General features: G+C 38.6%; 1 protein-coding gene and 1 long non-coding RNA gene across 3 annotated transcripts in view; one reads left to right on the forward strand and one right to left on the reverse strand.

The window, feature by feature from the left end:
* LOC124417702 overlaps positions 1-4,095 on the reverse strand; it is an 89,898-nt gene extending 85,803 nt beyond the window's left edge. Inside the window, exon 1 of the long non-coding RNA XR_006938537.1 lies at positions 3,423-4,095. This is a non-coding gene — a long non-coding RNA (uncharacterized LOC124417702). The remainder of the gene's footprint in view (positions 1-3,422) is intronic.
* Positions 2,952-21,377, forward strand: FAM92A (family with sequence similarity 92 member A). 2 transcript variants are annotated; one of them, XM_425931.7, is made up of 9 exons: positions 2,952-3,148; positions 4,426-4,660; positions 5,573-5,641; positions 10,315-10,416; positions 12,763-12,768; positions 14,621-14,725; positions 15,806-15,919; positions 16,717-16,836; positions 20,163-21,377. In XM_425931.7, the coding sequence occupies exons 1-9, from the start codon at positions 2,967-2,969 to the stop codon at positions 20,238-20,240; spliced, it is 1,011 nt and encodes a 336-aa protein (XP_425931.4). In that variant the 5' UTR covers positions 2,952-2,966; the 3' UTR covers positions 20,241-21,377. The 2 variants fall into 2 exon arrangements, with proteins under 2 accessions (XP_425931.4, XP_040551750.1); XM_040695816.2 differs by lacking the exon at positions 20,163-21,377 and adding an exon at positions 17,187-20,153.
* The last annotated feature ends 730 nt before the right edge of the window (positions 21,378-22,107 follow it).

Genomic DNA, 22,107 nt, shown 5'->3' on the forward strand with positions numbered 1-22,107 from the left:
CTGGATTCTGCACTGCCAATCACAACCCTCTGAGCTCTGCCAGTCAGCCAGTTCTCAACCCACCTCACCACCCAGTCATCTATTCCACACTTCCTCAGCTTCGATATAAGGCTGTTGTGGGAGAGTGTCAAATGCCTTGCTGAAATCAAGGTAGACTAGATCCACTGCTCTCCCCCCATCTACCCAGCCAGAAATGACATCATAGAAGGCTACCAGGTCATTCAAGCATGACCTCCACCTGGTGAACCCGTGCTGACTACTCCTGATAACCTTCTTCTCTTCCAATTGCCTGGAGATGGCATCCAGAACAAGCTGTTCCATCACCTTTCCAGTGACGGAGGCTGACTGGGCTATAGTTTCCCGGGTCAAGAAAAAGAACTTTCTACTATCCAGTGCTTCTCAGGCAGCAAAGTGGATTGCCACCAGTTTTGTGTAAATATGAAACTGAGGAAGAATTCTCATCTCAAGAATTTGCTAGTTCTTGTTGACTCACACTTACTTCATAAGAAAATGGCAGTCAGATTGAGACACAGCCATACTTTCTTAGAATTCACTTGAAAACAAGACATCAAAAAGCCTCCTATAGCAGCATATTTTGCCTTTCACCTTCAAACTCAGTTTGCACAGAAAGAAGCATAGAAACAGAAATGTTTACCCTAAGGTAAGCAAGGAAGCAAGAATAAGAACTCAGCTTATAAAATACATAACTTCATAAAAGCATGAGTGTCTGTAATGAAAGAGATCAGAGATCCGGCTAGTCTTACCTCTGACAGCGGCCAAAGCTCTTTTAAAGAACTAAGGATACAACAGACATTCATAAATCATCAAGAGGCTTATATATTCTAGCCAATACTGACAAAATGGATTACAGAAGGTTATACCTGCCTACGGGTATTAGCCTGAGGAAATGATGTTTTGCTGTTGTTGTTTTTTTATTATGTCATATTTTTCTGTACCAAACTAACTGATTTTTAATTATGATATCTGGAACTCAGAGAGTTGTACATTAGGGAAGAGCGGTTCCCAGAAATTGCCTCTTGTTCTTGAGAAAAAACAGAGAAGATGGTGTAGTTCCTGCCTTAAGTAAGAGAACTGCAGACCCAAACTTGTGAAATTACAGGAAAAGAGGAAAAGTTGCAGTAGAAGAAAGGTCTTGAAATTAATAAATCTCAAAACCCCAATCCACTGTAAGCTAAACGCATATGTTAAAATTGATGTTATTTGACATTCAAGGTCTACAGTGATTGCCTTTCTATGCAAATAATAGGGTTGGACAGCATAGGTGGAGGTGAAAATGGAAAATTATTGAAAATATTAATTAAATATTGTAAAAAATATTCCTATTATTAAGATACAAACCATGATAGCAGAAAAGAAGCAGTCACACAAACACACACACAGCTAATCGGTTACAGAGACTCCATCATAGAAATGTGCATGGATGAGCCTCCAGACTGATATGGATCCATTTGGAATTACTATGCCATATGTGCAACATTAGTGAATTCGAATGAGTGACTTGAGTATTCTGCTGGTATTTGACATATATATCTACAATAAACTCATTGATGTAGAATTCAGTCCAGTAGAAGGGTTCTACCTTATCAGTGGCTGCAGTGTTCTCTGAATACTACAGAATAAATTCTATCCCAACTTGTGTGCTTGAAGTTACCCCAGAAACATGTACAGTATGTTTTTCCTACCCAGCTATGACAGACAATTCTTCACTGCCACTGCAGACAGCTGGCGTTTTATACTATTCAGTACAAAAGTGCAGGGAATTTACTTGAGTTCCTTTTGAGGGGAGAAGTTGCAGGGAGATTCGTCACTGAGAGCATGCCTAAACTGATACCACAGTATAAACAGACATCATCATAAACGCTGTTAGTTGCTTGTGCTCTGGAGGAATATTGGAAAACACTGGCAATTGGATCTTTCAAAGCTTTCTTATCTTTAGAATTTGCCATTTGTAAGATATCATCATCTTTAGTATGTTATTCTAGAAACTTACTTAGAGGTAATAAGCAGGAAATTTGGCATTATTTTCAACATCATAATTACTTCTAAATCATAGTACAAAAATATTTTTCCACTCCGTGATTTATGCAGCTTGTGCTCTTGTGTGCACTCTGATGACTCAAAATTTCAACAGGCCCTTATGACATTAAAGTAATTCTTTCCAACCTTTTATGTGCAGCTGGAGATGCTAGGCCATACATTCTAGGACTATCTGTAGCATCACGTTAAGCCAAACTGTGTGCAAAATCAGCGTATAAAAATGATGGTTTTAAACGTCTATGCAAGTCCTATACTTTAGAACTGAAGTAGATTTAGTTTGCAGTAGCTGAAAATAAGCTGTCATTACTCTTTTGTGTCTTGTTCCACTGACGACCACTTCTTTGGTTTTAATGATAACTTTTCCACATTTTCAAAGTATTTTACCTTCTCCCAAAGTGTCAGTTTCTGTCTCTCATTGGCTCCTAATTTAAAATGGAGTAACTCTGTACTTTCCCTTAGAATGTAGCACTTTACACAGTGGCATTCTGCTTTCCTGGGTGACCAATTTTAAATGGGCCTTAGGGAGCAGAACATGTTTTCAACCCTCAGATGTCAATGCAACAGAACCAGATCAGAATTTGTGAGCTGGAAGTCCTGCTGGAGTATCAGGGCTCTTGAGCAGATAAGACATCAGCAGGAAACCAGGAGATTGAAGATATCGAGGCAAATGATTTGTGCTTAAGTGTTTCAAATCAAGAAGCATAAAAGCTGGAGACAGCAGTGAGTGGGGGAGAACATGCGACAGGATAAGCCTTGCTCTGTTATGTCAATTGCTTGTATATAGGATAAACTGCTCAGATTTAACTGGACCTCCGTAGAGGAACGAGGGCAAAAGTACCACAGTAATTCGGCTGTAATTGTGTGTAATCAAAAGACCTACGAGTGATGAATTCGAAAATCGTTATAGGATGGAATGGGGAGGGACGCCTTCCCTCAGCCGACCCCCGCCATCCCGGGGCGGGGCAGGGCGGGGCGTGCCGGGGGGCGGGCAGTGGTGGGTGTCCAAGGAAACCGAGCGCACGCCGAGCCCGCCTCCTTCCCGCCGGGCCGCCGCCGCCATGATGATGCTGGGCCGCGGGCTGGACGCCAGGTAACGGCGGGCGGGGCGGGACTCGGGGCTGCGGGAGGGGAAAGGAGGGGTCCCGGTTCCCTTGGGTGGTCTGATTGCGGGGTTAACCGCGCTCCGCTGGGGGTCTTTGCCCGTCTCTCCCCGCTTGGCCGGGCTGAGTGAAGGCCCCGGTTCTGTCGCGGTGCCGGCGAGCGGGTCCGGGAGCCGCGCGCCCTGCGGGGCGGGAGCCCGCCTTGCTGCTGCTCTCAGCCGCCTTGCGGAGTGCGCGGTGCTCTGCGCTGAGTTACAGACTTACCTCATAGCCGGGCGGTAAGTTTGCGATTGCCTCCAGGCAGTCCTGAAGATCGAAGAGTTAGGAGGGGAGCAAAATAAATACAAACACAAAACTTGTCACACCCTCGTTTAAAGAAATGGTGTGTTTCGTGTCCGAGAACCGTTACCTGTGGGAGCACAGCGGCATTAAAATTGGCAGAGGGGTGAGGAGCAGTGCTGAGGGCTCCCCCGGCAATGGCACTTCTCAACACGAGGCCCTTCCAGTGGGGTGGGAAAGGAGAGGAGCCTTGCGAGGGTGCACAGTGTGAAATCTTTCCTATTCAGCTGGTTCTGTGCTCAAGCATGTGCTGAAGGACTAAGTAACTTGGATTTACTTTTTATACGTGAAAGCACGAGGTCTCCTTTGAAGCACCTTTTAGATAGCTTGCTGTGGAGCAGCCTGTTTTCTCCCCGTAGCAGTGCTTTCTTTCTGGAGTACATTTCCTGAAGAAAAGCATACTTTGTCTGAAGTGACTGCATGGTTGCTCACTCTTAAAGTATGATTTTTTTTCCTCAGTTTTCTGATTTGCCCCCTGTTGCCCCATTCCTCAACCCTTCGCTTGTCTGTATAGATTGCAGAGTGCTGCAGGAAGCCATGTAACTCTGTCTCGTTTGAGACCTGCAGATGTTAGCACTGCGGTATCAGTAACAGTAATCCTGAACTTTGTTGTTAAACTGCAGTAGGAAGGCTTCTGAGATGACTTTTGTGCTTTGGGTTTTCCCCTACTGGATCAGTAATTACCAATCCTGCTTTATTGGATCAGTAAGTACCAACCCTCCTTTACTTTGTTAGTCATAAGAACGTGCTCCATTAGAAAGTTATGTTAGAACACGACGTTTTTAAGAGTAGGTCTGTGTTTAGCAGTGAAATGAGATATCCAAATCGCATATAAATTATTCCCGGTATAATTATATGGTATTTTTTGCTGTATGTGTTGTAAACATTTTTCTCCTTCTTCTTATTTTTCATTTCCTTTGGTATCTAGGGACAATCAAACTAGACAAATACAAGATGCTGTTTCAAATGTGGAAAAACATTTTGGCGAATTGTGCCAAATATTTGCTGGATATGTACGTAAAACTGCCAGACTACGAGACAAAGCAGATCTTCTAGTAAATGAAATATATGCATATGCAGCCACAGAGACACCAAACTTAAAAGTTGGACTGAAAAACTTTGCAGATGAATTTTCCAGACTTCAGGATTATCGCCAGGCAGAGGTACAGAATGAAAGCTGTACGTGTTGCGTTTGCCATCTGAACTTTGCAGTTACTTATCTGTGATTAAAAGGGGGAAAATATGCTCTGTAATCATAAGAGAAACATGGAAGAAACCACTTTTAAATATATTAGTGCCAGAGCGAGAGAAGCTGCCAAATCACTCATAGTTTACTGTGCTAATAACTTCAGTGAAAACTGCCTGTAATTAATCCTGTTGAAGTCAGTGAAACTATGCATGTAAACGCTCACAAAATTTGAGATTCAGCAAGTCTGTTACTGGTCTCAGATTTCGGATTATGATTTAGGGTTAATGAAGTGGTGATTTTTTTGTTTGTTTGTTTGATTAGTTTTATGACTTGAGTTGTGCAGCACCATCTTCCTTTAGCTGAATTTGTGACCAGAAGCAGCTCAGAAGAGAATCTGTCACTCTGACTGCCAGTCTGAGGTGCTATAGGGGACCACTTTAGATATCTGTAAGGCTGTAGTTCAGTGCTTAACGTACAAAATTGGACAACATGTGTCAGTATGGTGGCAGTTCTGCTATGTGCATAAAGAGTGGTTTGTGCCACCTGTAAACCTATGTGCAGGACTGTCACTGTTACAGTTAAATGGCAATTTATGATCCAGAATGTGAAATGCTGACATCTGAGGAAAAAGAATTAATTTACATATACTTGATCAAAAGAAATTTTGGTATGCATATTTATTCTTTCAGGAGGGCATAGAAAATTCCTATTTATAGTTCTGTATCTTTCATGGCGTACATAGAGCTGGGTTTTCAAGAAGTAAAAATAAATCCAAAGATGTGGATAGTGTAATGGGGTTGGTTGGTTTGTTTTATAAGCTTTGTCTAATTGTTTCTGCACACTGTGCATGCAGACGATTTTAGTGGCCTCATGTTTTCTTTTGTAGGTTGACAGGCTTGAAGCCAAAGTTGTTGAACCTCTGAAAAGTTATGGGACTATAGTGAAACTGAAAAGGGTAAGTCAGATGTGCTTTCTCTCACAAAGTATGCTGTGGTGCTCTGGCCACTCCGTTGAAAATTTCTACACTGTGATGGGGGAGTGGTTGTGATTTTTGTGTGTGTGTGTGCTGCATTAACCAGTGTAACTAAAAAATTATATAAGAATGCATCTGAATTGATGCTCTCTATGTGATGGAGGCAAAATGTTTGTGAGGTCAAGGATATTCCAGTTGTTGGATCCCAAGCGAATGCTTTAAAAGAAGAATAGTGGATAGTGAGAAGCTTCCTGAGTAGTGCAAATTCAGGTGGAAGATGTTCTATTTACAAATAATGCCATTCTTGATTTATTCAGACTTCCAAAAGATGAATTGCATCTATTGCTTTTGTCTCTTAGTCATATATATGCTGCATTTAGCAGCTTCTAACTCACAACTGCATTCTGCTTTGATGCTCATTACATAGAAAACCTTTTCTGAAGCTGCCTAATAGGTAGTGGTGTGAATCTATCTCCATCCTGTGATTTCATCAGGATGACCATTAAGATACACAAATAAGTGAGATCTCTTCATTCCCTATACTCAGGAAACTGTATATAAGGGTTCAAAGTATTCCCACAAAATAGCTGTAAATTCCTTTCCCCAGGTAGGATAGCTAGTTTCCTCTGAACAATGAAATTTCATTGAGCAGATATTGACTTAGAGGATGAAAGCAAATTCTTTGTAATACTTGTACATATGTGTATTACATAGAGGTTATTTTCAGCCTGTAAACAAACCTGTAATTGACTTGTATGTCTTTATCATAGCCTGTGTACATAGAAAAGTCGAATGGTGAATACTACTAGGTGGTGTTTTACCTACAGAAATCCTAGAAGTGTTTTTATTATGGTTAATCTGAGCACACTGTGGCATTGCTATACTGTATAGCTATCTCTTGGCATTATGAAGATATATCCTTCACTCAAGTGGTCCTTGGAAAGGCAGCAGACTATGGGATCTGGATTCTAGAGTTTAATATCTAAATAGTCACAGTGAAGCACAGTTGGTGAGACCTAGAACATCACTGAGTATTCTATACATTGTAAATACTGAAGGTGAGGGACCAGTTTCTTTGCAATGCTGTTACCACAGATGCAAGGAGACATGCAGAACACTGCACCAGTGCTTGGCACTTGGGAAGCATTTAAATGCTGCCTTGGGGCATCTTGCATTGCCACTGACAGCCAGTTTGTGCTGGGTACAGAACCAGCTGAAGCCAGGTCATGCCTTGGCCCAGCCAACAGCATTTCCTGTCATTTTTACCACTCAATGCTACAAAGCATTACATAATGTTTATCTTTGCTACAGTGAGGAGTCCAGGAGTGTTCCTGAACTGTAAATGGGATGCAGCACGATGCCTTTGAACTAAGAGAGATGTTACTAAAGATGTAGGCCATCAATTTATTTTTCTTTTCCTGCTAATTTTTAAATACTTTGGTTGCAACTTCACCTGGTGGGTCTTTTATCATCTTCAAACAGTGGGATGTTTTTTAATGATGAAGTTTGTCACTCATGTAAAACTAGCATGGGGTGCTAGCTGTAGGACCACCATCACTGGTTAAATAAACATGGTAGAATTTATCACTGTATCACCCTTTCAAAAAAGGTTTTGTTTTTTTTTTTTAGTGAATCTGTTTGAAGGTATACACAAACTACTTTTGTGCTGTGTCTAAAAATAACTTGCTATTTCCTATGATAATAAATGCTTTAAAGAGATTGAGGTCAACCAGAGTACGTTTGTCTTTTAACTGCTAATGCAGTAAAATTGTTTGAATGAGGTGTTTACATATTTTACTATCTTGAGTAGCCATTTGGTGTAGAGTTTGGCAGCTGCAGTGGAAGCTTGTTTAGTAGTCTTGGCCTGTAATGCAGATTCAGTTCAGGATTTGTTTCTGTTCCACTGTCCTACACATCAGTCTTCATTTTCTGCTTTTTGGCAACTCTCTTCTGGTTCCTTGTCTCTTTATAAAACAGGACATCATAAAATTAAGGTGATCCACCTGCAGAAGAAAGGACTGGTTTGCTTTAATAACTTCACAGTGACTAAAGCAGGTAACAGTACAGTGATGAGGATCTGCCAGCTCTGTCTGGTGGCTGTAGCTGTACTTGTGTATAGTTTGAAATACGATGGCTGAAAGGAGTTTTAATGTCACGTAAATTCATAGTTTAATCCAGAGGAACTATGAACAGTTTAATATTCTGTATCTCTCCTTTATCTCCCTGGTGATTGCATTCCATCCCATTTCCCCTTGGATGTAATTAAGGCATGTTTTCCAAAAACACATCCAGTCTGGGCCTGCAGACACTGGAGGAGAATGTATGACTGTCTGTGATATTTAATGAGTGCTCTATTGAGATCTGTGGTGTTATACTTTAAATGAAAGATTTTTCCAAATCTTTGAGACTAAAAGGCTCTATGATGCTCTATTTTTCCTTCTGGATGAAGGTATTTGGACACTATTAAAAAACAGTTTTTCATTAATTTCAATAATCTAATATTTAGGCTCCTAATTCTTCCACCATACTAACATTGTCCCTAGCTTTTGAATATTTGTATGGCTCTTCTCCCTTTTCAGTTTTTCAACATCTCATATAAAGTATGTATGTAAGTACATACATGTACATCCAAAACATCAATATATCACCACCACAGCATCACCAAATCTTTGTCAGTCTCTGGCTAGCACAAAAAAAAAAGTATGTTTGATGGCTGTTCTTGCCACTGAGAGCAGAAGTGGAGAAAGGAACGGTACGGTCAGCCCCTTTAGATACTTCCAAAGCCATTGTGTGCTAGATAAAAAAACACTGAATTTTATAGTGGTAAGTAATGTTTTCCCTCCCATTCTGAAGTGTAGGTAGGATGAAGGTCAGAGCCCTTTGAGCTAAGTGTTAATTCCGACTGAGTGATTCAAATGGGCCTTAACAGTGACTGCTGGAAAAAGTGCCCAGGCCTGTTACATAATAATACCAGACATTCAGCTGTTATTGTTAGATACAAAACGGCTGTGCTCTATGGCAAAATTAAGTATCTTTTTGCCTCTTTTTATACTTCTAATTTAAAATGAAAAGCATCAAAAAAGCTCTTTTTTATTATTGCTTTTCTTGCAGCTGTATGACTTCCAAAAAGGAGAAAGCCTTTTCCAGCAGTCTTTCAGATGGCATTAAAGGTGCCTTGACTTCCTTTTGCAAGAACAGAAGCAAAGTTAGTTTTGATAGTCTTAAGGAGTGGTTATTTTTATATGACAAACCAGCTCTGTCTGTGTCTCTAAAGACAATGCAAAATGACAGTCATTTACACAAAGACATATAAATGTGCAATAAGGATAGAAAGTAGGAAGAAACTGCATATTGTGATGCTGACTCAATTAAAGGCTTATTATTGAAGAAACACGTAGTACTTCATCAGCCTTTACTGTATCATGGAGGAGGGATTACTCTGGGGGGGAGGGTAGGGGAAGGGGGAGGACTTCATAGAAGGGCAGGTAGCAACAGGACAAGGGGAAATGGCTTTAAACGGGAAGAGCTGTTGGAGCAGGTCCAGAGGAGGGCCATGAAGATGATCAGAGGGCTGGAGCACCTCTCCTACAAGGACAAGCTGAGAGAACTGGGGCTCTTCAGCCTGGAGAAGAGAAGGCTCCAAGGAGACCTTATAGTAACCTTCCAGTACCTGAAGGGGGGCTACAGAAAAGCTGGGGAGGGACTTCTTATAAGGGCAGGTAGCAACAGGACTAAAGGAAATTGGCTTTAAACCAGAAGAGGGTAGATTTAGACTAGATATTAGGAAGAAATTCTTTACTGTGAGGGTGGTGAGACACTGGAACAGGTTGCCCGGTGAGGCTGTGGATGCCCCCTCCTTGGAAGCATTTGAGGCCAGGCTGGATGGGGCTGTGAGCAACCTGGTGTAGAGGGAGGTGTGCCTGCCTATAGCAGGGGGTTGGAACTAGGTGATCTTAAAGGTCTCTTCCAATCCAAACTCTTCTATGACTCTATGGTTCTGTGATCAACAAGTGTAATCTTTTCCAGCTACATCATTACTGGGATGTACTTTATTCCAAATGTAATTAAGCATTTTACTGTATTAAGCATCTTACTGCATATACAAATATGCAGTTTACCATTTCAGCCATGAATTTTCTATGTCATCCTAAGCTCTTTATTTTTCTTATCTTTGTTTCTTAAGCTCTTTTGTTTTTATTTTCTTTGTAACTTGTATTTTGTACCTAATGCTGCCTGGTGTTTTTTGTTGTTTGGTTGCTTTTGTTTGTTGTTTTTCTCACTGATTTCTTAGATGTTGCTTTTTAGTTCTAGATGCCAACTTGATTCCACTGCTGAAATAGAATGGACTTGTCTTCTTACTGCTTTGAGGATCTCAGCTTTTGACTGTCCACTATACATTCTCCAAAAAGTCATAGATTTCTTTACTTTTTAAATTGTAGTGTGCCTTACAGAGAGTTGTGCAAGGTGCTAAATTCTCTTGATCCCCATTGCCTTCTTTTTCAGGGCAACATTTAACACAATAAGATCAGTAAAACACGGTTTAGTTTAAACCAGAAGTTTTGTTAATATTTTCCAGGGAATCCTCATATGACAAAAAATATATTTCACATTTTCCTAAATCTGTTTCAACATGTCTAAAACATCTTTATTTCCAGGATGATCTTAAAGCAACGTTAACGGCAAAGAATCGAGAAGCCAAGCAATTATCTCAGCTGGAGAAGACACGTCAGCGGAATCCATCAGATCGACACATTATTGTATCCTGTATTTCTAGTGACTATAAGATTTTATTTTTTAATTTTCGAGAAATGAAGCATTTAGAAGGTATTTAGAAAGTAGTAGGAGAATGCTTTTTAGACAGACTGTTTGTGATATTGATTTTAGAAGGCCTATGTTGATTTTGAATCTAAGTAACTTTTCTTAAACTTGGTAATAATAAGTTATAGCATATAATAGTTGCTTTGTTATCAGATCTCTTTTTGATTTAAAAAAAAAAAAAACTGAAGCAGATGATGCATTTATGCAGGAGAGGTAGCATAGATTACATCTGAAATACTGGTGGGCTTTGAAAACAAGTAGACACCTTTTTATGTCTGTGCAGTTTTTGCTTGCTTTTCTCTCCTGTAATTTTGGTTGTTCTGCTCTCTTGTAGCTAGGCAGGATGTGAAGGTCCTCTAGTTGTGAGATGATGTGTGAAAAGTTGCAATTCTACTAATTGTGGTCAAGTCAGACCACTTTTCCTCTCAAGAGACCAGTGAGCCTTCCCAGTATATTCTAGGGATAAATTGAACCTCTACTGAATTTCTATTAAAATTTTATTGTAGTTTCAAATTCTGAAACAATAAGAATCTAGAAAATGACAGAGTAAAGGTCTTCAAGGTGATCCTAGTTCAGTTTCTATGCATCTCTATATTATGATACAGCATTTAAGTTCATTTCTATGTCCTGTTTTTCTTGCACACTGGAGTTGGACACAGGGCTGCACAGTAAAACAGTGGTATTCTTCGTAAGATTTCATCTACTTAGTTCAGAAATTAGGATCTTTCTAGCAAGTGGGATATGGTACTGCAGAAGGAGAGAAATGATTGTAATGGTCAGATGCCACCCAGGACAACCACATTCTGCTTTCCTCTGTGCCAAAAAATTTCTGTTTATTTCTAATCAAATCAACTAAACTAAGTGATGACTAATGAGAATTCCTCGTGTGACACGTGGGTGTCAGCTGTAGGATTGGAACTTGAGCTGTGATGTAGAGTTCTCTTCCAGTAAGATTAAGATAGTAAATATTAACAGTAAAACATTATCCCTGCAGGGAAGCTGTTGCCTTTTTCTTGTCTCTGGTTCTAATTCCTATTTAATTTCATATATAGACTGCTGGCAACCAACATGTTTCTTCTTGTCTCTTTGCACTTCCAAATGCCCTTTTGTGGCCTAGCTTCTTGTAACACCTGTGTTTTTGTACTTAAGATTTTGCCTGAAAGCATAACTCTATTTTCACATATGCCCAAAGGCATATGAATACCAAACACTATGCATATGCATTTAAAGTGATCAGCACAAAATGCCTAAGAAGTACTGGGAGCAGGAAAACATTGTGCAACTTTTGTGAGGCTTCTGTGCACCAGGAAGAGACTTGGCACTATAAATGCTCTTTGCCTTGAGACAGAAAAGAACACTGCTGTTGAGTAAGATATGTGGCAGTCCCATGATAAATTCTGGTGAGAGGTGGATACAGTGCACTTATTCAAGTGCAGACTGAGAAGAGCTTGTTTCCTCTTGCATGTAGTGTCTTGTCTCAGTCTTTTCTACCGATGCCCTGCACAGTCTCTGTTGTCTGGTCTCTCTTCTATGGTGCTTCAGTCAGCTTCTCTGCCACACTGCCCAGGTGCCAACTAACAATATTCAGAGCACTTGTTAGGAGAGCTTAGTTCCAATCCCTCATCCTCTTGCCTAAGAAAGAACATCTGTTTCATTTCACTTGGGCTGGAACACGCTCAGTTACTTTTGAGGATGTGTGGAGGTCAGCTTTTAGATCTGTGAGGTTTCACCATGTTCACCGATGATAGCACAGCTGTTAGGCTCCAGCAGTGGTTCTGTTCTTCATGCACAACTGTCATATTTCAGCAGCTAACAGCTTTGGCCATAGATAGCAAAGGAATTGTACTTGCTCCAGATTTCAAGTCCATTTTAGAAACCATGGGAGTAGTTCAGCTTTGCAAATAATACCTTGCCAAATAAATTCTTTCTATATAAAAATGCATCTTTGAAATCAAAACTTTTTTTCCTGAAATGGTCTACATAGGTTGTCTGGATTAATTTAAAAAGCAAAAAGTAAATAACCCTCAGTCCAAGACAAAGAGCTGTCCTGAAATACTTCAGCCTTGATGTCTGAACTCTGTAACAAACTGTAAGAAAGCTTTAACAAACTGTAAGTAATGTCTTGTAACAGGAAGCTTCAGATAATCTTAACTCCTGCCAAGTAGAGAGAAGTTGTCAAATATCCGAGGTAAATGTTACGAAACATTTACCTCATGGAAGTAGAAACAGCTACTTTTATGACTATTGATTACTTTGCCATTTGTTTCCTTTACTATTACTTCCAGTCACAGGTGAGTGTTTCAGAAGAGAAAATATCGGACTGCTATTACGGAAACTATGCGGGTACCTCAAGTTTGAACATTTCAATCTACAACAAAGGAATTTTCTTTCCCAAAGCTTCTGCACATTTCTGGCCAGTCTATTTAAGATGACTCAAGAAGATACATTTGATCATCATAGAAATAACATACTGTATTTGCATGTGTAATGGCTGCTTAGGCATAACAGCTGACTTTGACAAAGGGTGACACTGTAGTACCTGAGAAAGCACAAAATGTATTTTCTTACTGTTTTTCTCCTGTGCTTTGGACAACATCAAGAAACAGAAATGAGCCTATGACCTAATGTCATACTGTCCTGGGCTACGTTAAAGGAAGTGTGGGGCCTGAAGATCATGGGAGGTGATTGTCTGCTCACATGGGACCCCACCTGGAGGTCTCCCACAGGGAGACCTTGTAGTGGCCTTACAGTACCTAAAGTGGGGCCTACAGGAAAGATGGGGAGGGAATATTTGTCAGGGAATGTAGTGCTACAATAAGGGGTAATGGTCTTAAACTACAAGAGGGTAGACTTAGATTAGACAGGAAGAAATTTCATCCGAGGGTGATGAGGCATTGGCACAGCTGCCTGGAGAAGCTGTGGATGCCCCATCCCTGGAAGGCATTCAAGGCCATTTTGGGCAGCCTGGTCTGGTAGGGGGCAGCCATGACCTTGGTGGGGAGAGGTATAACTGGGTGGTCTTTAAAGTCCCTTTCAATTCAAACCATGATCACCACTAATTTTATATACCAAGTCATGTCAGACTTATATCTCTGCAGACTTAAAACCATTTTGGTATGGAGATTGTCTGAAGTTGATAAGCTGGTAGTATAAGGTCAGCAGATTTTAAAGAAAAGCAACAGAACATGCCATTTTCAGTAGATATGTAACAGTAAAAACTGTATCATAGAAATTGGGCTTGTGATGTATATTTCAATGCCTTAGCACTCAGGTTTAAGGGAAAAAAAACGTTCCTAAGGTACAGTTTGGAGAGATGCGAAGAATTCTACATCTTGATGAGACACAATTGCTTGATCCATATACCATTTCCAGATGCCAAGGCAGAATAGATTCCTGATGATACTCACTGATCTCGTCTTTAAGTAAGGACTTGACCTGTCTGTGATGTTTGACCAGTAATTTATGGAAAATAAAGTAATCTTCAACCCAAATATCGCAGTTTTAAGTGCAAGCTCCTAGAACTTCACATCTTTTTTTACTGTAATAGTACACAGTTCTCAAACTTCGGATTACTTATCAGATTAGCTTTAATATTGTTGTTTAAGTGGTACTGTGCATATTCTACAGTTCCGTTAGATGTAATTAGAATACATATCCTAAATGCTTTTTGTAGGAATAAGAAAAGCTGTTTATGCAGAAGGACTTGGTTTATGTGACCTTTTCCCAGTGCATTTTAAGCCATTTTTATAAAATAATTATATAAAATGTTTTTAATGTAATGTATTATAAAATAGATGAAATGCTTTTGGATCTAAAAGTGGCAACAGATAATGCTGTCTGCTCATCCACCACTCAGGCTTGTGCATTTCTACCTTCTCCTTTATTAGCAGCTCTACTAGCAGATGAATATTAAGGAAGAGGGCCAGGACAGTGAGACTTCCCTGACTGCCTGGAGTTACTTTTATTTTTCATGTTTTGGATCAAAATCCCAACAGTACAAGAGACATTTGTATTGACGCTACAAACCCAGTAATCCAGAAGCGTAGTATTTTGAAAACCAGTACTTAAAGGCTTCATAGCAATTATAACAAATAAATTTGTATCAAATATAGGACTAATTTCACCTTTGTGTTACTTCATCAGGCTGAAAGTGAATTGCAGAGAGCTTCACTGGATGCAACGCGAACAACCCGGCAGTTAGAGGAAACCATTGATAATTTTGAGAAGCAGAAAATAAAGGACATAAAAGTACGTGTGCTCCCATATCTGTATGTGACACCACACTTTTCCTTGAATAACATTTACTATATTTACTATAGTTACTCTTTAGCAAGATTTACACCTGCATAAATACAAAACTTATGATATTGAGTATTTCATAATCTAAACATCATGAGCTTTGTAATTTGAAAACTGGTTCACTCTTACAGATTCTTGAATTGAGTTTTCCTGTGTTAGATTTAGTGCTGCAGTTTCTAATAGTTGCTTCAGTTTACTTCACTGGCAGCTGCATTTCCTAGTACAACAACGGCTGGATTAATAGCAGCAAAACAAATAGAAATAGTGAAAAGTAAATTATTTCTTTATCCATGCTAGACTTTGTGTAGGTTACTGGAAGGCACCAAAGCACCAAACACACAGTGACTGCAAATAATTAAAGCTTTCATTTCCCTCTTAATCTCAGACATGATGTAGCGTAAGTCCCAAAGACTACAGTAATTGAAAAGCATTTAAATTGTGTGATATACTAGCAAAAATGAGATAGTTTTTATTAAGATTAAATAGGAAATAATGATTAATAGGACTAGGGCTGGGGAGGGGGAAGGAAACAAAACAGTATTTGATGTTTATTAGATACGAGAAAAAAATTGTTGAGTTCTGTACGTATCACCCATTAAGAGTTTATATATATATTACAAAACCACATAATTATCTGTAAGTTATAGATGTGTGTAAAGTTTACCACTGATTTACTGAGTTAAAAAAGATTCCTATCAATAAATAAATAATTCAGTGAATAGTTGTGATTGTATTGTGAAGAAAATCATCTGGGTTTTTAGCATGACGTTTTATTTAGTCCTTGTAACTCTTATCTTCAGTGTTGGAGTGCTTCCTCAGAATTCAATATGAAATGATGACTGGTCAGATGACAGACCAGCTAGTATTTACATGTAATTTCTGAAAATCAGGTCTGACCGCTTGTTACAGGAATGACCGAGGTATCGTGCAGTTATTTGTCTCATACAGATACCAAGTACAGAATTCAGTAGTTTCTGGTATTTCAAATATTTATTGCATTAAGACAACTTTATTTTCATTTCCTTTTAGAACATATTTTCTGAATTTATAACTATTGAAATGTTATTCCATGGGAAAGCTTTAGAGATTTATACTGCTGCCTACCAAAATATCCAAAATATTGATGAAAATGAAGATTTAGAGGTAAGAGTGATTACGGTTTGCTTTTCAATTTACTCACTACAGAAAGACAGCTCTCACACTTAAGCAGTATTTATGTCTCTTGCACAAAATGCAACGTTATTTTTCTGGTTCCCAGAACTTCCCATTTACACCAAGCCCTTTTTTGCATTTCTCCAATGAGAGTACAGGTTTATAAGCTCAGAATGTTGAGTAGCAGACAAGAACGACCCGGATCATCTAATGTTTCCCACAAAATACAGATGAGAAACTTTTCCAAAACTAATTGTTTTACCATGCTCAGCTAGTCACAGTTTTTAAAGAACACCTCTGCAGTGAATTTTACTGCATAGATACACAGGAAGAGAATGTTACGCTGTGTTGATAATTCAGACTATTCCATTAAAAATCTCTATTTTCTGTTCTGAGTCCTGTTATTTTTTCATCTTTCAATTGTCTTATAAGAGGCTGTGTGCCATCGCAATTTTGTGCTGTTCTAGTTTCAGAATTAAAATGGCATATAACACCAAGGTTAGCCTGAAACTGGCCATACGGTGATAGGAAACCATTACAGTTTTTCCTTTGTAAATTCCCTCAGATATCTGAGAACGGCTACTTTGACCACATAAATGTGCTTAAATTTCAAGTTGAGCAGGATTGTTACTTCAGCTAAAAGCAACCACTCCAAACTGCAGTCAATATATCTACCTAGAGCAGAGTTAATTGTCCAATGCTGCACTTTTATTAGCATCGGGTTTGGTGGCAATGAACTTGCAAGTTGTATCCTGGTACCAGTGTAACAGCTTTCTTCATCTGAACAGGTTTTTCGGAGTTCACTTTATCCCCCAGACTATCAGTCTCGCTTAGACATAGTTCGTGCAAATTCAAAGTCCCCTCTGCAAAGAACTGGCTCCTTAAGATCTTCACTGAAGACAGTACAGGTAAGAAAAATTAAATAGTAAATCACTGTGTAAAGAGAATGTCTTAAGGAAAACCTTAGCTAATGTAAATGTACGTTAATCCACCACCTTTACTCAGTTCAGGAAAGTCAAAAAGTTTGGGCGTGAAGATCATATTAACTTTTAAATAATGCATCTTCGTATTCTTTTTTTTCTTTTTGAGGAAAAAATACAAAGTCAGCTTTTTAAGCAATGTTGTTTATTTTTGAAACTGCCATTTCCAATGATACCATTTCCATTATTAACAAACTGTGGCATCTTGCAGTGCAAAGATGTAGGAACTTCTTGGAAACAGAAGTGATGTTCTTTAAATAACATTTGCATATTCCTAGTCAGAGTTTCCAGATCCCAGTTTGGATTCTGTACCACATCCTGATTCAGACTAGTGATACCTCCTAGCAGCAAAGCAAAACTATGACCAACACTCCGAAGCTTCAGAGCAGATGAGGTAAAGGAAGATGACAAAAATTAGTGAAAAAGCTGGACCAAGTGTCACTGCTTCTGAACTGCTACCTTGCAAAAATCTTTTACTCTTGTTTGCAACACTGAACTTGCAAATATCATCACTAAATGACTATTTTTTTTATTATTATTATTGCTAAACTGATTCTTAGCAGTGTTTCAGTTACAGGGATGGCCAAATTTAAAATGTATGCATCCCACCTTTCCTCTTTGGATAGCCATGCACTGGTAGTGTAACACTGGGAAGTTTTCATGATTGCATACTCTGCATTACCCCTTCTCTGCTCTCAAAACTTAAAGGATCGTTACAGTTGAGTTACTCTGTTGATGAAAGCGGGAGTTGTGCTATTTGAAAAGATGAAAGAAAGCCCTATTCCAGGGCATGATGACTAACTTTGACTTTAATTAGGCTATCCTTCCTCTTTCAAACAAGTAAATTTCAGGTTCAAGTTATTTCAGAAATTATTTAGCCATTCCTTTTTAAAGACCAGAGAAAGCCATCAAAAATCCATTGCCACAATCCTTGAGAATTCCCTGCAGTGCCATAAAACTTTATCAATGTTGTGGAAGTATTTGTAACTTCAGGTGAAACAGCTTTATGTTTGAACTGTATTGAGTAAAACAGAAATCTGAATATATATCATGGTCAGAGATGGCAGTCTCTGTTTTGACTAACTTGCAAGTTTACCTTTTCTCCCCAACCTCTCCGTTGCCTATGTATTTTAGCTTTTAATGTTCTCTTATTATGCTTGTATCTGAGCGGAATGGAAAGTCACCTAGACCTAGAGGGGGAAATAATGCCATCCTACTCTGTTACACGGTGTATCCAGAGGAGGATCATACAGCCAAAAAATAAAAACCAAAAAACAACCAAAAAGTGGAATACGTTACTTAACGCAGTCACTAGAGAGCAGTAAAGAGACACAGACATCCCATTCAGTACCCTCCAAATTTTGATCCTGTAAATACTGTTTGCATCAGCTTCTTGAATTGCATTAGGGGCTACAGTCTCTTAAAACCACCAGACATCTCGCTAGCAAACCATGCTGCTTTCAGGAAAACCTTCAGGTGTGTGCCGTGATCTTTCTGTAGATCTTTCCCTCCTAAAGTTTTCACAGCTGTTTGATTTCATGCATCACAGTAATCTTTTACTGACCACAAGTTTGGAATTTTCAATTTAAAGCAACATAAATACTACTAGTTTGCAGAACAGCACAAATGCTGTAGGGAGGGGAAAAAAAGTCACTTCATATCAGGTGGGATGAATTTTGCCTATAATAATACAGTATTTGTTTTTCAGAGTGTTTAGCTTACAGCATCCTAGAATTAATTTCTGGTTCTGCAGCTGGTTTTCTGTGGTTATTTCTACATTGAAAGTCTGAAGTGATCCTTAAGCATATAGCTTAAGGATGGTGATAGCCATCCTATGATTCATTCTATGTTATGCACCTGCCCAACAGGGCAGCAACACATCTAAACCGTTGTTAAAAGTGTACACAGCAAGGTGTTTAATGCTGTATGTGACTAGCAAGGAGAAAAAGCCAAAATTAGCAGGAAATGGAAAGCAGAAGCATTTACTCTGCTTGTTTTGATTTGAGCTTTCTATAGCATCTGAATTTCTTAAGGCTTAATTTTCCAAGGTTGTTTTTTTTTAGCCTATGGAAACAAAGCTACCTTAAGAGGCTCAATTTGTAGCACTCCTCTATCTCTGATGACAAATTGGCATTGTTGTCTTTCTTCTTTCACAGAACGAAAGACTGCTATTTTAGGCATTTAGACTCAACACTGTATGATCTAATGATTAACTCAAATTTCCTGTTACATTCAGAAATTTGGAACCAAGTATTTGCATAAACCCAGATGATGTATTTTTAACGGGTCAACACAACTGAGCATTCTTCTGCTTTCACTGATTTGATAATTACTTTATGCACACACAAAAAGCTTCTGTTACATACACAGCTGTGCAAACTATGAAATTTCAGAAGTCAGAATTTAAGAACCAGCTTTTAAAATAGGGTGTTGGGGAAAAAAAAAGTTTTGTCTTCAGTACTGGAGTTAAAAAGTTTGTATATACAACTGCATGTGAGAAAATTAAGGAAACAATGGAGCAGCAGCTGCTCTCAGGGAACTGCTGAAACTAGAATCATTTTCAGAAACATTCCAGATGACACAGACAGGTGGACAGCTGTCTTTATTGAATTAAATATTCCTTTTTTTTGGAGGGGGGGAGGAACAAACACCTGCATTCTACCTTAAATTTCAAATACTCCATATTTTGTGCAGAATCTGTCTTCAACAGGAATTAGATTGAGTTCTCATTAGAAAAAGAATTATTGATGGCAGAATCTTAAATCATTTGGATGAGCGAGCATGGGGAAAAACGTTCATATGTGAATCAAGAATTTTAGTAAAGCATTTAACTTGTCAGAAACATCACAGAGCAGCACAGTTCTGAGTTTCTCAGTTGACTGAAAGGGTTTGATGTCTTCAAGATAAGATTATGCCCTAACACTCACCTTCAGCCTGCTGTCTAGGCAGCCAGCCTAGCAAAGAACTGACTAAAGAATCAGCAGTATTTAATATTAATTCAATCAATCACTAGTTTTCCTTATCGTAAAAGTAGCTCTTGAGACGATGGGAATGTTAAGCTTTTAAAATTCATATGCTATTTTTCTATTTTGTGCCTTGTTATCTTTCTGATGGCATTGTGCGTTTTGCTGTAAGTTGCAGGATTAAGGGATAAACACCGCTATCAGTAAAACCACCATACAAGTACTTTAAGTGCCAACAGAGAAGTTTTTTTCTATGATTAAAAACATACTAATGTTGCATTTTGATTTTAGATTTCTAGTAGTACAACAAGGAAAAATGAAGAGGAAGAAGAAGAGGAGGAAGATGAAGAGGAGGAGGAAGAAATATAGATGCTATGAACGAAGAGACATAACTAACTAAACTGTTATGTCCAAGTGTCTTAATTGAGTGGCAAATAGAAAAGACATCTTTTTACATAAAGGCATTTATGTATTAATCAAGAACTTCACTGCGGTTGTATTTTAAAAAATTCCAACAGGAGTGAGAGTTGGTACTAATGGTAAAGTACATTCTACAGACAACAAATGATCTGTTTCAAAGAATGGACTTGGTGAAAATGGGCAGTTACAGTAGCTAGAAAATGAAAAATTTAAATAGAATCCTGTATTAAGTAGCCTCAGATGTTCTTATAGTGTAGTCATTCATTTAAGCTTAGAATCACAGAATGGTTTGGGTTGGAAGGGACCTTTAAGATCACCTAGTTCCAGCCCCCTGCTATAGGCAGGCACACCTCTCTCTACACCAGGTTGCCCACAGCCCCATCCAGCCTGGCCTTGAGTGATTCCAGGGAGGGGGCATCCACAGCCTCGCTGGGCAACCTGTTCCAGCATCTCGCCACCCTCACAGTAATTGATTTCTTCCTGATATCTAGCCTAAATCTACCCAGTTCAAAGTCATTTCCCTTGTCCTTTTGCTTCGTGCCCTTATAAGAAGTCATTCTCCAGCTTTGTAGCCCCCCTTCAGGTACTAGAACACAATGTTCAAAAACTGTACTAAGAAGACAAGCTTATTTTGTCATTCCTGAGACTTGACTAAGATGACTTCTGATTCCTTTCCCCATACAGAACAAAGCATTAAAGGATCTAGCCCAGTATCTTCTTTAAATACTGCACTGCTTTTATTTAAAAGTGCCTTCACAATGAATCTAGTTGCTATTTTATATAGTTGACATTTATTATATTAGTTGAGATTCCCTATATATAGTTCAAATTTCACGTGTTTAACTGGTTGATTAAGTTACCATTTCCAGCAAAGATATAAGAAATTACATTCTGAGTGTAATTTTCAGCTTTACTATTTGCTAAATGTATAAACAGATCTTCATAAATTCTATGAAAAATGAAGATTTTTAAGAAGTTTTTAAGATGTTTAGCATGTGTATATAATTTAAACCTGTAACTGGGAAAACAATTCCAAGTTAATAAACAAAGACTCCCTCAGTTAAGCAAATAAACCATTAATATTGATGCTGTCCTTTTTCACTGATGTAAAGTATGCAACTGACACTTGACAGAACAAGTACGTAAGAAAGTTTTGCCAAAAATTAATGTGATAAAAATCTGAGTGAAAAGGTCGCTCTATGGGGTTCTGGTTGAAAACCCAGCCAATAGTTTTACAGCACAATGACACAGTACCATCATTTAACTACTGCTGACAAGGAGTGCTAATGACTAAAACCTAAGTACCACCTAGGTAACTGATGTCCCCCTGTTTCAACAAATAGGTACTTATATATATACATGTATTTGTATCACAACATCAGAACCATCACTGTCACCACTTCACCGTTTCATATTCAGTCAAGTAATGCTCTGCATTTCCTAAACAAATGGTTTACTTGACAAGTGTACCAGTGTGGTACAGTTATATGCAAAAATGCTTTGAAAACTGAATTATTAATAAAGGAGGAAAGTGTTTACATCAATTCCCAACTAAATGGTTAGGACAAAAAAAGATTACCACCCCAAAAATGAGTAGTTCCTATAAGTGGTTACTCAAACTTTTCTGTAAGCAGACAATGCCACTGAAGTAGGCATTTTCTGAAACAAATCTCACACTTAACCAGCAATAAATGTTCTTACCCTTTCAGCCTCCAAATCCTTTTTGTAACAGAAGTGTGTGTGAGTACCAACATTACTTTAGAAGCATGGTAAAAACTTAATCCATCTATATTCAGTACTTGACAATCGCTATTGT

The sequence above is a fragment of the Gallus gallus genome, chromosome 2 (genome assembly GCF_016699485.2).
Source record: "Gallus gallus isolate bGalGal1 chromosome 2, bGalGal1.mat.broiler.GRCg7b, whole genome shotgun sequence".
Lineage (NCBI taxonomy): Eukaryota > Metazoa > Chordata > Aves > Galliformes > Phasianidae > Gallus > Gallus gallus.